Source organism: Podarcis muralis, chromosome 1, assembly GCF_964188315.1.
Source record: "Podarcis muralis chromosome 1, rPodMur119.hap1.1, whole genome shotgun sequence".
In the NCBI taxonomy this organism is placed as follows: domain Eukaryota; kingdom Metazoa; phylum Chordata; class Lepidosauria; order Squamata; family Lacertidae; genus Podarcis; species Podarcis muralis.
The window spans coordinates 34187177-34203008 of NC_135655.1; the positions used below are offsets into that span (position 1 = coordinate 34187177).

Below are 15832 nucleotides of genomic sequence, written 5' to 3' on the forward strand. Positions count from 1 at the left end.
ATGGGTGAGGCCTTTAAGTTTCTAGAGCAGACCGGCTCACCAGAAGCCCCATGAGTTTATTATCACCACCTCCCTGACTACTTAAAATTCCAGCGGAGAAACAAGCACACACGGTTTATGACCCTTTCCAATTATTAATTAAATTTATTACCTGCCCTTCACAAGCAGGTCCCAGTGCAGGTTACAACAGTTTAAAATTAATTATTTAAAAGAGGTAAAACAAATTACAGTTATGGGGATAGGGTGGATCCTGAAAAACACCCACATCTCAGGTGTCAAAAGTCATGGTAAAGCCTTCAGCTTCATTTATCGGACCGTCTAAGCCCCTTTTCCAGGATAAATCCACTGCAGCATGAAAACTAATGTGGCTGGCCAAGAATGAGTTTTAAAGGGTGTTTTGGAAAGCATTTTCCCTACAGTTCTAAGGTTAATGCAGCAATATGGCCCTCTTAGGTTAAGAAATGTAAAAATTGCCGTTGGGAGTAATTTGTCCGCTCTAGAGAGTTGGTAAACCATGGAGGATTGTGCATTAATGTTTATCTCTTTTCAACTAGTTGCTATATGTATTGTTCATATACTTCATTGATGGGGAACATCAGCCCTCCAGCTTCTATCTGTCATTCAGAACTTTTCCCTGGACCGCACCCCTCACCAGCCCTACTTTGCTCCCTCCTTGAGTGTTTTTGCTTGGTTGGGATATGTCCTTGAACTCCATTCAGGGTTTTACTTGCCTAGATGGAGGATGTGAGAGTGCATATAAAAACTAGCCTATGATAAAACTCTAAAATTCACATTTGATGCTCTGCCAACATTTGGCTCTCTGCCCTTTTTTTTAAAAAAACCAAACCTCTTGGAATTCAGCATAGGTAAATTGCTTGAGTGCCTACCATATTGTTTAAATGGGACTTTAGTAACATTCTGAATAGGATTGCATTCTATGTTGGCTTACTAAAGCTAAAAAGAAAATAAATGGAGAGTGTTTAGTTAGTTATATATTACACTAATTTCACCTAGTCTATGACTTCTAATGTTCTTGAAGCTACCAGCATGAGTTTGACCAAACTGCGGGAGGCAGTGGAAGACAGGAGTGCCTGGCGTGCCCTGGTCTATGGGGTCACGAAGAGTCAGACCCGACTAAACAACAACAACAAATGATTTACAATGTTTCCTTTTGTTGTAATATTTCTAAAACTAAAGGGCATACAAAACTATAATCAGAACTTCTGTTAATCTTGTTTTATGGCTTTAAATAAACGTGAACTCCTTTTTTTCTTTAGCTTAGAGCAGTCACTGTAGATCTGCAAACTGATGCTGCCTTGCAAGTGGATATTTCTGATGCCCTTAGTGAAAGGGACAAAGTGAAGTTTACCGTCCATACAAAGGTAAAACCAGCTTGAGGTCTAGGTATTTTACTTCTGTTCGATGAATTTTTTTAAAATAAAACTATCAACAGACAAAATAATAGATTCTCATTCAAGGCCACAATCACATTTATTAGATATCAGTTCTCTTGGTTTCAGTAGGACCAAATCACATAAAAATGTTTAGAATTAGGATGAAAAACACACTTGTTGTCTGTCAAAAATTCTAGCTCTATATGTGGTGTACTGTGCGTGTATAAGATACACACACATACAATCATGTATGTGAAAATATTGATTTGATTGGTTGTGGTTTTTTTTAAAATATAGTGTTTCAAGTAGTCCAACATGCTGTTAGAAAAGCATGTTTTCTATTGTCCTTAGTTTCATCTATTGTGTCTGAGGCGCACAATTTAGTGTTTAATTTTTTGCAGTAAATCTAAGTGATTGAATTTTTAGCTTGCGCCATTTACTACTTCCTTTCTTATTTTTTGTTGTTGTTTTGCAGAGTTCTTTACCAAATTTTAAACAAAATGAATTTTCAGTTGTCCGACAACATGAAGAGTTTATTTGGCTTCATGATTCCTTTGTGGAGAATGAAGATTATGCAGGCTACATTGTAAGTGCTTATTTTCCAAAGAATTGTAAGTAGAGAAGCACTAGCTTTTAAAGTGAATCATGAAATTCTTTACAACTTTAAGGAACTTGCATATTCGTGGGAAACTAATGCCCACAGCAGCAAAATTGATATACTCTGTCATGTAGGACAGAGCAGGGCACCCTCTAAAACAGCTGAGTTATTCTTTGGAGTAGTAGTTAATTGATGAACCATTGCTCCAGCACCTGGAAGAGCAGGACTGCTCTAGTGGCCCTTATACCTCTTCTTAGGAGGATGTTGGTGCCTTGATCTCTCATTCAAAGCTTCTTGCTTGGAATGGTTGCTTCGCTAGAATAGCTACATAATAACACTGATAGTGGGTGACATCTAAGTGCAGGAGGCCGTATATGTCAGTGCACTAGGGGCTGGGGGGTCTCCTGCGGCCTAGCATTTGACCTTTGTGCTGCTGCTGCTGCACAGCAAAGCATTCAGCTAATTTTCTTGAGGTTTATATATTGTGTAACTTATGGTCTCATCAATTTTACTTTGTAGAAAAATTGCTGAGGATTATGAATTGTTTATGTATAGATTTGGCATTGTGTTTGAATGTTGTGGTTTGTCACTGGTAAGTGATTAGGACTTAAAGTGCAGTGACTTTTTAAAAGTTACTTGTCTGTGGTATAGACTTTCCAGTAATCCTGTCTGATTTTTGTTGGAATACTTCTAAATAAATTCAGAACTGCCAAGAAGAATAATTTCTATTGAAAAGCTCTCTGTACTAAGGTATGTGAACGTGTGATGTGATGCCTAGCTGTTCTAAAACTTTATACTGACCATTTTGGGTTTTAATGCTTTGTTAAACATTAAAAGTGCTTTTGTTAAACATTAAAAGTAATATTAGGAACTAAATCTAACCTTAAGAAGCCCACTAATTAGAATAGGTGAATCAAGCGCAGCAGCTTTAAATATAGTACAAGCAAATAATTACATTTTTAAAATAACACTTCACATCTATACGCACAGCTAACTCTATCATGAGGCAACATTTTCCCCCAACAACTTTGGTAGCATGGAGTGTGAAGCAATTAGACTTTACTGTCCAGGACTATTTATATTGTCCTTACTTGAATGGACAATATGTCCATCTTCTTTGATACATACCTGAAAGAGGTTTTTAGGATTCGCTCAATTTTTTGATGTTAAATTATAGAATCACAGAATTGTAGAGTTGGAAGGCACTGCGAGGGTAATCTAGTCCAACCTGCTGCAGAGCAGGAACCTTTGCCCAACATGGGACTCAAATCCACAATCTTGAGATCAAGAGTCTTGTACTTTACCAACTGAGCTGTTACGTATTATATGAGGATACATATCTTCTTTGTGTGTGAAATATCTTTCTTGTCTGTTCATTGGGGAATTATAAGGTTAACTTGTGAAACCTGGAACTGCCCCTGGGGTTCAATTGGGAAGACGGAATTTCATTACTGAAGAGAAGTTTGGCACATCTCTTGTCTAAGGGGCTCCATAACTACCTATAGCCTAGTGGGAGGGGCCTGTCAAAGGCAGAAGGAGTCTGTATCTGCAGGTAGCCAGTCTGGTGGCATTTTATCTGGTGGCTTTAAAGGGGAAGGGTAGGCTGGAGCAGAAGGATATACTCTGTTTTAGCTAGGAACTCCTTCCACTTAAATGGCATGAGACCTAGGAAGGTGGCTGTCACATGGAGAAATATTTGTATCCAGGTTCATAAGCAGCTTATTGTATCTTGGTTCAGAAAGTTTTTGCTTTGACAAGAATTCAGAAGTACATTCTGATGTACTCATTTGACAGATTCCACCAGCACCACCAAGGCCTGATTTTGATGCCTCAAGAGAGAAATTACAGAAGCTTGGTGAAGGAGAAGGATCGATGACTAAGGAAGAATTCACCAAGATGAAGCAAGAACTAGAAGCGTATGTGTATATTTTAGTACTTCCTGTACTTTCAGCTTTCTAGTACTTTTTTGTCACTTCCACTGTAAGAAGCAGAGTTGAGCAATGACCCCCAAGCAAGTAACTAGTGAATTATCATGATGAAAAGTGTACATGTAATGGCCAAAATGGTGAGAAACGTGGCGTGGAAGGTTGGGTGAGGAGATACTCAATGCGAGAGAATCTACATTTCTTTTTTTAAAAAAGAATGTAATCACATTTTGAATCCTATACTAGCTTGGATGAATTTGATGCAGTGTTTTAAGCCTTGAAACAATTCTGAGCGGAAATATTTATTTATAAACTTATTTTCAACATTTGCATGGCAAATGTTTACAAGGGCCAAAGGAAGTATATCAAAGCAGGGGAAAGCAGGGACCTCAGCAAATAATAGGTGGTAGAGACATGAAGAAAGGACTGGGGCATAAAATACATTCACAGCTCAGAAACACTGTTATATTATTGCCAGAACTGAAATACAGAGGCAAGAGAGGTTTTAGAGGTCTGAGGGATGTGAATTATGGCTATAGAGTTGTGAAGCCTAGAGTGTAGACCTTGAAAGCGCAATTCTACTTCTTTTGTGGCTCCCATTGTAATGGCAACATCGTGATCTAGCAACATGGGCCAAAAAAAATGGGTGGGTACTAAATACAACGTACTGCATTGTGCTTGAAAGTCAACAGTCTGTTGTAAGTTACTGGCTGAAATGTTTTGTACTTAATGTAGAAATTCTACTTCTATAATTGTACCTCTGCTGTTGGTTTGTTTTTAAATATTTAGTGAGTATTTGGCAATCTTCAAGAAGACCGTAGCCATGCATGAAGTCTTCTTGTGTCGTGTAGCAGCTCATCCCATTTTGAGAAAAGACTTAAATTTCCATGTCTTCTTGGAATATAATCAGGATGTGAGTATATTTCATTCGTTGGAGCAATTTACGACAGTTTGTGTGTCATAAGATTTATAAATAAGTTTATCTTATTTTGAAATAAGATAAAGAACAAAGGTCCCCTTATTTTCAAATACAATGTGAGAAACTAATGGATAAATAGGCAGGAAGTATTGTTTAAAGATAGAATTAAGCATGTATATAACAAATCCAGCTGAGGAAACATCAGCATAGTTTCTGTAACAAGCCTTGCCTTTCTAAACCTTTAGAATTTCTAAGTATGTCATCTTGATGAGGTGATCTAACTCGGATTTCCTAAAACCTTTTGACAGAGTCCTTTATCAAAAGCTAAACTTTCTCATAGAATAAGGGGACAGGTCTTCTTATGAAGTGGAAATTGGTTAAAGAGCAGGAAGCACAGGGTAGGAATAGATGAACAATTATCCCAATGGAAGAAATTAAGGAGTAGGATTCCCCCAAAGATACAAATTGTGGGGTGCTATTTGACTTGCTCATGGTTGATCTCGAGTCAAAAGCAAGTCCTGAGGCAGATGTGTTTTCAAGCAACAGCAAGTTGCTCAGGATAGCTTAAGGGGACCATGGAAATCTCCAAAAGAATCTTCTGCAATTGGGTGAATGAGAAGCAAAATTATTTATTTATTTATTTATTTATTTATTTATTTATTTATTTATTTCATTTAGATAGCACCCTTAATCCAAAGATAATAGGCTGCTTCACAGCATAAAAATACAAAAGAACAGAAAATACATAATAAAATCAAGAACAAACCAAGAAGCCCCCTTCCACAAACACATTTAAAATGACATACAATATAACTGGGATTCATTCATTGTAAAATGATGCAGACCGGGACAAAAATCTTAATTTCACGTATGCAGTGATGGGGTTCTGAACTGGCTGTGACATTACAGGACAGATCTTGCTCGTGATGGATAGCTCAGTGAAAAGCTGACTTGGTGTGATAGCAATGAAAAAGGTACAAGTTGGGGGTCAGACACCTCAGTCTGAAACCCTAGAGCAGTGTTTCCCAACCTTTTTTGGGCAAAGGCACACTTGTTTCATGAAAAAAATCTCGAGGCACACCACCATTACAGCCCCGTGACGTCAGCGCGCAGCGTCACGCCGGGAGGGACATGAATTGCTAGCAAATTACATAATCACCTCCTTGAGGGCTGGCTCATCTTCTCTGAAGGCAGAACCCCATTAATTAACAGCACAGACTCACACCATAGCCAAGACGAGGGGGGAAAACCTCAGTCATGCACAGTCATGCACATGTGGGGGCTAAATGAGGACGAAGACCGGGCAGAGAGCAGGGTTCAAATCACCCCACCTGGCCAGGACAATCCCTGGGTGCTCCCTTGGGCCACTCGCCTGACCCACCTCGCAGGGCTGTTGTTGCGAGGATAACACGGGGAGAACCACGCGCGCCCCCGGGAGCTCCTTGGAGGAGAAAGCGGGCGATGAATGTAATGCACGAAATATATGAGAGGCGACCAGGTTTTGCAGGTGAGGGGCCCCCGCCAGCCTCCGCTTCCAACACCCGGCACAACGACGCCGAAGTTTCCCCCCGGGCTCGGCTCGGGGAGCAGCGCTGCTCCCCCCCCCGGCTCCCCTTCGCCCTCCCGGCTCTCTCTGCCGCCCACTGGGGACCCCCCTCACCTGCCAAGTCCGGAGCGCCGGTGAAAGTTGCATGCATGCATGCAGGGCGCCGCGTTGCCATTGCATTGCACTGCACTCCATGCAACGCCTGCACGCATGCATTGCCTTGCACGCCCGCCAAGGGGTCTCCCCGCGGTCTGATGCGTCCCCTCCGGCGCGGATGCAGCATTGCAAAAATAAAAAACCCCCGACGCAGCCCTACCTGGGGGGCAGCCTCCGCCTCCGCCGCTCCGCCTCCGCGGGGATCCCCGGGCTCCATCCTGCCGCCCGATCTCCGGGGGGCGCAGGCAGGCTGCGCGGGGTCTGCGCGGAAGAGCCCCTGCCCGCCCGGCCGCCGCCGCTGCGCTCATTCCATGGCCGGGAGAAGAGCGCTTCAAACAAAACGCCCGGCCCGCCAGGCCACGCTGGGAAACGTAGTTCGCGCACCCCGCGCCGGCGCGGAGCCCAAGGGCAAGGGGACTACGGATCCCGGCAGCCCCCGCGCCGGGGACGGAGGGGGAGAGGCCGGGTGCAGGAATGGAGGGACGGGTGGGCGAGCGAGTGAGTGAGTGGCAGCCGCCAAGCCTTGGCTGAGAGCCAGGAAGGGCCTCCCCGGAGGAGGAGGAGGAGGGAGGCGCAGAGCGGGAGGGAGGGAGGGAACCCCAGGGGTCATCTAGTGACGGCGCCCCAATCGAAAATTTGACTTTAAAAAAAAAAACTTTCAATTTTTTAATTTTTCCCGCGGCACACCAGGCAACATCTCGCGGCACACTAGTGTGCCGCGGAACAGTGGTTGGGAAACACTGCCCTAGAGAGCCACTGCCAGTCAATATAGACCAGTGGTTCCCAGCCTTTTTTGGGAACCACTGGTCTATATTCCCCATGTTGGGACCATGGATATAGACCAGAGTTGGTCAACCTTATTATACCTACTGCCCACTAATGCATCTTTCTTGATGGTAAAATTTCCTTACCACCCACCAGTGCTCAATGGCAGGAGGATTCAGCTTGTGCCATAGAAACCCCCACCGCCCACCTAGAATCCTGAAACGCCCGCTAGTGGGCAGTAGGGACCAGGTTGACAACCCCTGTTCTAGACAATCCTGAACTACCGTATTTTTCGCCCCATAGGGCGCACCTAGTTTTTTTGGGGGGGAAATAAAGAAAAAAAAATTATTTCCCCCCAGGCGTGGGGCTGGCGCGGGGGAAGCCTGAGCTTCCCCTGACCCCAGCCCCCAGAACAGCGTGCTATCCGCAAGCCTAGGGAGCCCGGCAAGAAGTTGCGCCGGTCTCCCCAGGCTTGCGGAGAGCTGTGCGAAGCCCGGGCGCGCTCTTCAGTGCGCCCCAGGCTTTGGAATGCAGGCAGCTCTGCGCAACCCTTGGGAGACCGGCGCAACTTCGCGCCAGTCTCCCAAGGGTTGCGTAGAGCTTCCTGAAGCCTGCATTTGCCCCATAGGACGCACACACATTTCCCCTTCATTTTTGGAAGGGAAAAAGTGCGTCCTATAGGGCGAAAAATACGGTAGATGAACCAATGGACTGATATTCCTAACTGATTGGCAGTAGATTTAGGACAGAAATTTTATAAGAAGCATAATTAAATTAGCTGCCAACAACAAGTAACAGGATTTAATCCAAGTTTATCCCACTGATCTGTATGTAGAATTACTTTTATATTACATTTTGACTTTCTGAAAACAAAAGTTGCTTGGACTAAGTATTTTATTTTTAAAAAAAATACTTTTGTGGCAGACAACCATAAAATAGATTCAGGATAACATAAAATTAGAACAGATGCAAGAATGCTGAAGAAAGGAGACACAGTAACCAGATGTTGTGTATTTCTGTTTTCCAGTTGAGTGTCCGTGGGAAAAATAAGAAGGAGAAACTTGAAGACTTCTTCAAAAACATGGTTAAGTCTGCAGATGGTGTGATCGTTTCTGGAGTAAAGGTGATTCCTATTTAGCCATTTAATATATTTGTACCTCCTTTGTGAATATTCTACAGATTTGCCAATGGGCATGTGGCAAGATACCAACATAAGAAAAGCACTGCTGGATCAAGCCAAAGGCTGTCTAGTCCCACATCATGCTCTCATAGTAGCCAGCCAGATGCAGGACATGAGAGCAGCCGCACTGTCCCTCTCATGCTCTTCAGTAATTTGTATTCAGAGGCATACCGTCTCAGATACTAGTAGTACACAGTCATCGTGACTAGTAGCCAATAAGTGAGCTCAATAAGTTTCCATAGATTATTTGTATTCCATGTAACAGTAATATTACAGAACATCTCCATTTTTAAAAAGTGGCAGGTTTTAGTCATATTGTGAGCATGTTGAAAAACATTTATGAAGGCTGTTGTGGGAGTTAGAGGGGACATTGCTCAGGAGTGGTGAGCTTGGGCAGTGTTGGATCATTGTAGCTCTCCAGAAGGAATATGCAGTTGCAATTTTTCAGGAGTAGAAATTGCAGGCTGGTTCTTAACTGGTTTTGCCTTCTAGAGAGCTTCTTTCTCCATGCAATTGATCTATCCGTTAAATGCTTGCCAAGGAAATAACCTCAGTTTATAATTTCCTTGTCTTATACTTGCAACTAAAATAATATATGATTACAAAACTCACACATAATACGGTAGTTACAGCATTGAGTTTCCCATACTGGAATTGAAACTTCAGGGATTTGCATGCCGAAATGTGGTATCCAAATGGCTGTGTTTGGAATGTGGACCCTCACCTTCTGAAAAGTTCATGGACTATCATAGTGCCAGTGATTAAAAATATTACCTTTAGGAGTTTCTATCCACCACCATTTCAGTATTGATGAGTTCTGAAAAAAAAAGGCTTCTCTGCTATGTTGAATATTGATCGAGTGCCATAGTATTCAGGTGAAGGCATTTCTTACACTCTTTACATATCTCTAGCTTCCAGGAAGTACATGGAGAATTTTACTGATGCATTTTAACTTCTTATACCATTCCCATGGTGACCCATCAGACATGAAGAGACAACTGAATAAATTTTTTAGTGTGTAGATACTTTTGATACTGAACCTGGCAAGTTTTAAAAACTATTATTGGCCAATGGTTCCACATGCCTGATAAAGTAACTCTTAGAGTTACTTCCAAGCTCTACTTCCCCAGGCCTTCTGCAAATCCCCTTCCCAGGGAGAGTTGCCTAGTGCTAAATCTGATGCCTCTTTTGCCAAGAGAATATTTTTTCTTCCCCTTTACCCAAGCTTTCCAGCATGTAAACTAATTTCAGACAGATTATTTTTATTGGTCTTGTCTCATAGCTACCACGATGGAATGTCTTCCTTCCTTTTGCCCTTTTAAGTCCTGCAGTGAACTACCGGCCACCTTGTTGCTCTTTCTGTCCTGGGGCTTCCTCATTTGTTTGTTGAAGACAGTTCTATTTTGCTGTAGGCAAGGATGCCAATGGGTAACTGCATCCTTGAAAAATGATTCTGTATTGCTACGCAGGATGTAGATGACTTCTTTGAACATGAAAGAACATTCCTCGTAGAGTACCACAACCGTGTCAAGGATTCCTCTATGAAGTCTGATAAAATGACAAGATCCCACAAAAGTAAGTATGGTTTTCTTGGGACAGAAGCCATGTTGTATGGATGACACATTTCAAAGAAACCTGGTTTTGGACCTTGGTATAAATGATGCAAAATTGCATAAATCTGTTTATAGGTTGCATATTGATAGGAGTGTTCTAGCGTTCTAGAATATTTGTGCAAGCAAAAGAACATTTGGGATAACAGAGAAATATTAATGACTTGGTGATGAGAGAAATAGATAGGAAGTAAGACCAGATGTTGAAGGATATGGACAGAAGTCTGTTCCCTCTTATCTTTTTGGCACTTCCCCCACCCCTGCAGTGCAGAGTTTCCACAAGCACATTCCTAAGCCATAGTTTGTTTAGTTTAACTGCGGTTTGTTTGAATTTCCAAATGCACCCGAACCATGATTTGAAGCAGGCTGATGACACTTGGCTTGCGCTAATCATGGTTTATTATGCGTCATGAGCCAACATTAGGCAAAACAAGCCACGGTTACTTTTCACATCTGCAAGACTGATCCTTGTTTGTTCAACGAAACCCATAGTTAAAACAAATCATGACTTGTTGCATGTGAATGAGGCCAGGCTGCAGTTTCCCTCAAATCCACGCATTTGGGAGTTCCAGAAACTCTTGGGCTTTAAAATGGATCACTCCTGTTTATTGGGTAACTTTTAAACAGCATTATTAAATTAATTAAGGTAGGATCCCCAGGATTCCAAATGGTATGCTTAACTCTTACAATCAAATTTCATTCTAGCAGTGGTTTGCAAATGTGTGATTTGCAAATATGGCAAAGCTTAAGCAATATGACATTTATTTAGTTCCACGTCTAGTACTGTATACAGTATTGATTTGCAGACTTGGGCCCTGCAAATACTGGAAAGTAAGCTGGAGTATAGTACATTGTGTGATGTTAATGTGTTTTGGAATCCTTTTGTGGCATAATGAAACAATTGGAGTGCTTTTTCTTTTCCAGATGTTGCAGATGACTGCAATAGAATCGGCTCTTCATTGTATACATTGGGAACACAAGATTCCACAGATATATGCAAGTAAGTATTTTTTAAAAATGATGAAACGTGGACTCTGAACAGGATTTTGTAAAGTTATGTCTACCTAATATTAGTGGTACTTAATTCTTGTTTTTCAAGGATGGCATCTGGTTGTTTGGTTTCCTGCACACATGGTGTTTTACCTCCTTTAATGTGGTGACTGTTGGGAATAGAAATAACTTTTTAATGTAGCAGGGAATTGTGGCAGGATGTTACTGTGTTTGCTTTCCTCAGAATAACAACTTAAAAGTATCATCTCAATAGTGCAGCTGCTTAACTGAGGTCAGTGGCATTTGAGAGAAATAAAGGTAGTGATGTTAAATTCTCAAGAATAATCTTTTGGAGAATATTCTTGAGAATATTCTCATTTAAAATATTCTTGAGAATATTCTCATTTAAAATAGCAGAATATTCATTTTAATGCATTGAAAATGATATAATTTTAATGCATTGAGAATGATATAATTAGTTAATATACATGTTTATTCATGGGTAAATTTGTTCAGATGGCAACCAAAAACTGTACAGATACTTTTATTCAATGGGGGCAGTGCAGGGAATTCACATTCTTTGATTTTTTGCACCAAACTTGAAATTGAAAATTTAAATCAAATTTAAATCAAGGCCACCTCACATGCTGTTACACATAATTGTATAGGCCTAGGTACTTTAAGTGTATAAAGCATTAAAGCTACTTTCTGTAAAAAAAAAAACCACACTGTATGGCCAAAAATGTTTTCTTAATTGAATAAAAGTTCACTAGTAAATTACTCTTCCTTCATTTCATGATTCTGGTGCTTTTCTGGGCTTCTTCAGATTGTTGAGACAGGCATCTTGAGCTCCTACAGTGGTTTGTAGTTTTATCAAAGTGGTATCTCTAAGATTTCAATCTGTTTGTGCATTTGTGTGTAGCTGCGCCTGCTCCTTGTCATAAAACTGTAGTGTAACTTGGTCCTCAGCCTGAGAGCCACATTTTCTGGTACCGTATGTCAAGAGATCTTTGTCTAATTCTTTACTTTCATTCTGGCCTGAATCAGTGGTTAGATATGCTTCCCAAAGGCAGGTAGTAGGCATAATAACCCTGGCTGTTTTAAGCCAAAATGCAACTCCCTTTCCCCCTGTCAAAACAGAATTAGGCTAATAACCAGGTAATCCACTATGAATTTGGCAGCTAGCAACATAAATGAGTCCATTCATCATTCCCACCCTTTTCCAGAACATAGAATGCACACATATATTTAAAGGTAAAGGGACCCCTGACCATTAGGTCCAGTCGTGGCCGACTCTGGGGTTGGGGCGCTCATCTCGCTTTATTGGCCGAGGGAGCCGGCGTACAGCTTCCGAGTCATGTGGCCAGCATGACGAAGCCGCTTCTGGCGAACCAGAGCAGCGCACGGAAACGCCGTTTACCTTCCCGCCAGAGCGGTTCCTATTTATCTACTTGCACTTTGACATGCTTTCGAACTGCTAGGTTGGCAGGAACACATATATTTAGAAGAGTGTAAAAAACCCTTTTCCTCCAGTTCTCTAGGGCCTACATGCTCCAAGTGAGATAGCTGAGTTATGTGACTTTCCCCTCATGGTTTTGATTCTAAAGAGGACTTGTTACTTTGTTTGACCTCAAATTCCAGGAATGCTAAGCTGGCAAATTCTGTTTAATTTTCCAAGTGCAGTAAATGACAGCAGAAAAACACTTTTATCGGTGTAAAAACTGCTGAGATAAAGACCTAAAAATGCAAGTCTAACAAATATTTGCAAGCTGCAGAAGCCTTGTAACATTGCTACCATAAGTTGTCTTAATTTTCTGACTTTTGACCCTGACTTGTTTTAAGTCTGTCTAGTAACCCTGAAAAAGGCTGTTGCCCCCTGTCCTATCTTGATGGAAGCAATTGTTTATACTAGTGTTTATTTGTAAAGCTGAAAGGAGCTAACCACTTAATACAAAAACCAGTAATATTTTCCTAGTATTGCCTTGGCCTCCTTAGATTATGTGGAGCTTGAAATTTATTAACTTTACAGTGCTTGAGACTAAGAAGATTATATGCCCTGCATGCAAAGTGCTCTGATGTTTGGGTGGCATTTTGGGATATGCCTAAATATTTGACTCTGTACTTGAGCCTTTTATCTGGTCACACAAATGGAGGAATGGAGAGGCAGAAGCTGAGACAGTCTCTTGTTCCATTCGCCTAGCCCTTTGGACCACACTGCCCTTGCCTAATATCTTTCTGACTACAGTGGTACCTCAGGTTAAGTATTTAATTCGTTCCGGAGGTCTGTACTTAACCTGAAACTGTTCTTAACCTGAAGCACCACTTTAGCTAATGGGGCCTCCTGCTGCTGCCGCGCCCCACAGCACAATTTCTGTTCTCATCCTAAATCAAAGTTCTTAACCTGAAGCACTATTTCTGGCTTAGTGGAGTCTGTAACCTGAAGCGTATGTAACCTGAAGTACCACTGTATAGAGAGGGAGTTGTGGGCAGGACTTGACTGCAAGATCAAGAACTGTGCTGGTAATGTTGTAATTATTATCACTATCTTACTGTGATACCATTAGAAACTTTAATAAAAAGCAATACTTCTGCAAGTGTAGGACTTGAAATTATATTTACTTTTATTTAGCTTTTTCTGACAGAAATCCATTCAAAGCAGCTTACAGGAGAAATACTGTAAAAGAAAAAATCAGAATGAATATATACAACAGTAAACACTAATTGCCACATTGGCCTAAATTAGTGTTTTAACTGACGCGGGTGGCGCTGTGGGTAAAAGCCTCAGCGCCTAGGGCTTGCCGATCGAAAGGTTGGCGGTTCGAATCCCCGCGGCGGGGTGCGCTCCCGTTGTTCAGTCCCAGCGCCTGCCAACCTAGCAGTTCGAAAGCACTCCCGGGTGCAAGTAGATAAATAGGGACCGCTTACTAGCGGGAAGGTAAACGGCGTTTCCGTGTGCGGCTCTGGCTCGCCAGAGCAGCGATGTCACGCTGGCCACGTGACCCGGAAGTGTCTCCGGACAGCGCTGGCCCCCGGCCTCTTGAGTGAGATGGGCGCACAACCCTAGAGTCTGTCAAGACTGGCCCATACGGGCAGGGGTACCTTTACCTTTACTTTTTAGTGTTTTAAGTGACCATTTCTCACCCAATAATATTTAGAAAAGAGCAATGTACAGGATTTAAAAATTGAACCCAAACTGCAGATATGTTGGCTTCAAAATAAACAGCTGTTTGCTGTATTGTCCATATTAGGAAGGTACTTTTGAGAGTAACATTCATTCACTTAGTAATTTTTTGGATGCAGTTTTAGCTCAGTAACATTATAATGGCCTGTTTCCCTGTTCTGAGAGTGACTGTTAGCAACAATGAGTAGGATACACTTTCTGAGTGGGAACTATGATTTGGGTATACAGTACTATACAGGGGAGAACAGAACCATTGGAAAAGCTGTAGCTGCAACCTCTTCTCTTAACTATCACATAATACAGTCTATTAGGTCTATAAGTCTTGCTGCTGAATGTTATGTCAGCACTGACATATTTGCTATCCAGGATTTGATTCTGAATGGGGGTGAAGTTAGTATTTTCCAGTTGTGTCTGCATTTTTAGTGTAGCAGACTTGATGGGTGAGCGGGCACAGAGTTTCTATGGTATCCTATCCAGCAGTCTTCCAGTTTGATGTACCTAGTGCTGGATTTTTGAGATGTGATAAAGATGGTTAGATGTACTGTCCATTTCACTGCGTAAGTCTCTCTATGTGAGGTCTTGAAAGTGGTGTTGAAAACCCCAGGCTTCAATATATATGCTAGGCCTACCTTCTCTGGTACAGCTTTGAAGGCCAGTGTCTCCAGGAAGCATGACCTTGTCTTGGATAGAATCTGAATTTGCACGTTTTTTGGGTCATACCCTTGCTCTCTTGTCTAGTATTAGGCTGGAAGGTGATCTGTAGATATCATATTGCAGCTATGATTCATTTTTCAGTTGAGCTTTAAATATTTTGTATTGATTTTTTAAGTAACTGTGCCCATTGGTCTACTTGGAAAGGCAGTGGGGCGGGGAAATTACTATCTGCATCTAACCTGTACCATCATGATTATAACTGTAATGAGTAGCAATAAAAACATGTGCAAAATAACTTTTACAACTGCCTGCAAACAAAGGAGATGAGCTCTGTTTTTCTGCTTGAGGTTGATTCCGCCCCCTACTGTAGTGATAATTCATTGAAAATGTTACTGAAATAAGCTTAGCAGGCATCTAAGTTTTTTAAAAAAAGAGTATGGATTGTCTTCAACTAAGTACTACACAGAGTAGACCGATTGAAATTAATGAACCTAGATTAGCCATGTTCCTTAACTTAAGAGGGTCTTCCCTAAGTAGGACTAGCACCGAATACCACTGTATATAGCTAACAATTTCCATTTCACTTTTCAATCTCCTTCAACTTACCTGGGTTATACCTCTTGCAAGATTACAGCTCTCTTGTACATTTTAGTCTAGTCTGCCATTTATTAACTACACATTCAGTAAGAAAGAAATACAGTGGTACTTCGAGTTACAAACACCTCAGGTTACAAACGCTTCAGGTTGCAAACTCCGCTAACCTGGAAGGGTTACCTTGAGTTGAGAACTTTGCCCCAGGATGAGAAGGAAATCGTGTGCCAGCGGCGCAGTGGCAGCAAGAGGCCCCATTAGTGAAAGCACGCCTCTAGTTAAGAACAGTTTCAGGTTAAGAACGGACCTCCAGAACAAATTAA

The 15832-nt window shown here is 41.7% G+C and overlaps 1 protein-coding gene across 2 annotated transcripts in view; it reads left to right on the top strand.

The window, feature by feature from the left end:
• SNX6 (sorting nexin 6) overlaps positions 1–15832 on the top strand; it is a 30533-nt gene that overhangs the window by 10166 nt on the left and 4535 nt on the right. For both annotated transcript variants that reach the window (XM_028720924.2, XM_028720915.2), the window contains exons 3-9: positions 1278–1382; positions 1870–1980; positions 3787–3908; positions 4707–4830; positions 8331–8426; positions 9953–10058; positions 11018–11093. In XM_028720924.2, the coding sequence (XP_028576757.1) occupies positions 1278–1382; positions 1870–1980; positions 3787–3908; positions 4707–4830; positions 8331–8426; positions 9953–10058; positions 11018–11093 (740 nt within the window). The remainder of the gene's footprint in view (positions 1–1277; positions 1383–1869; positions 1981–3786; positions 3909–4706; positions 4831–8330; positions 8427–9952; positions 10059–11017; positions 11094–15832) is intronic.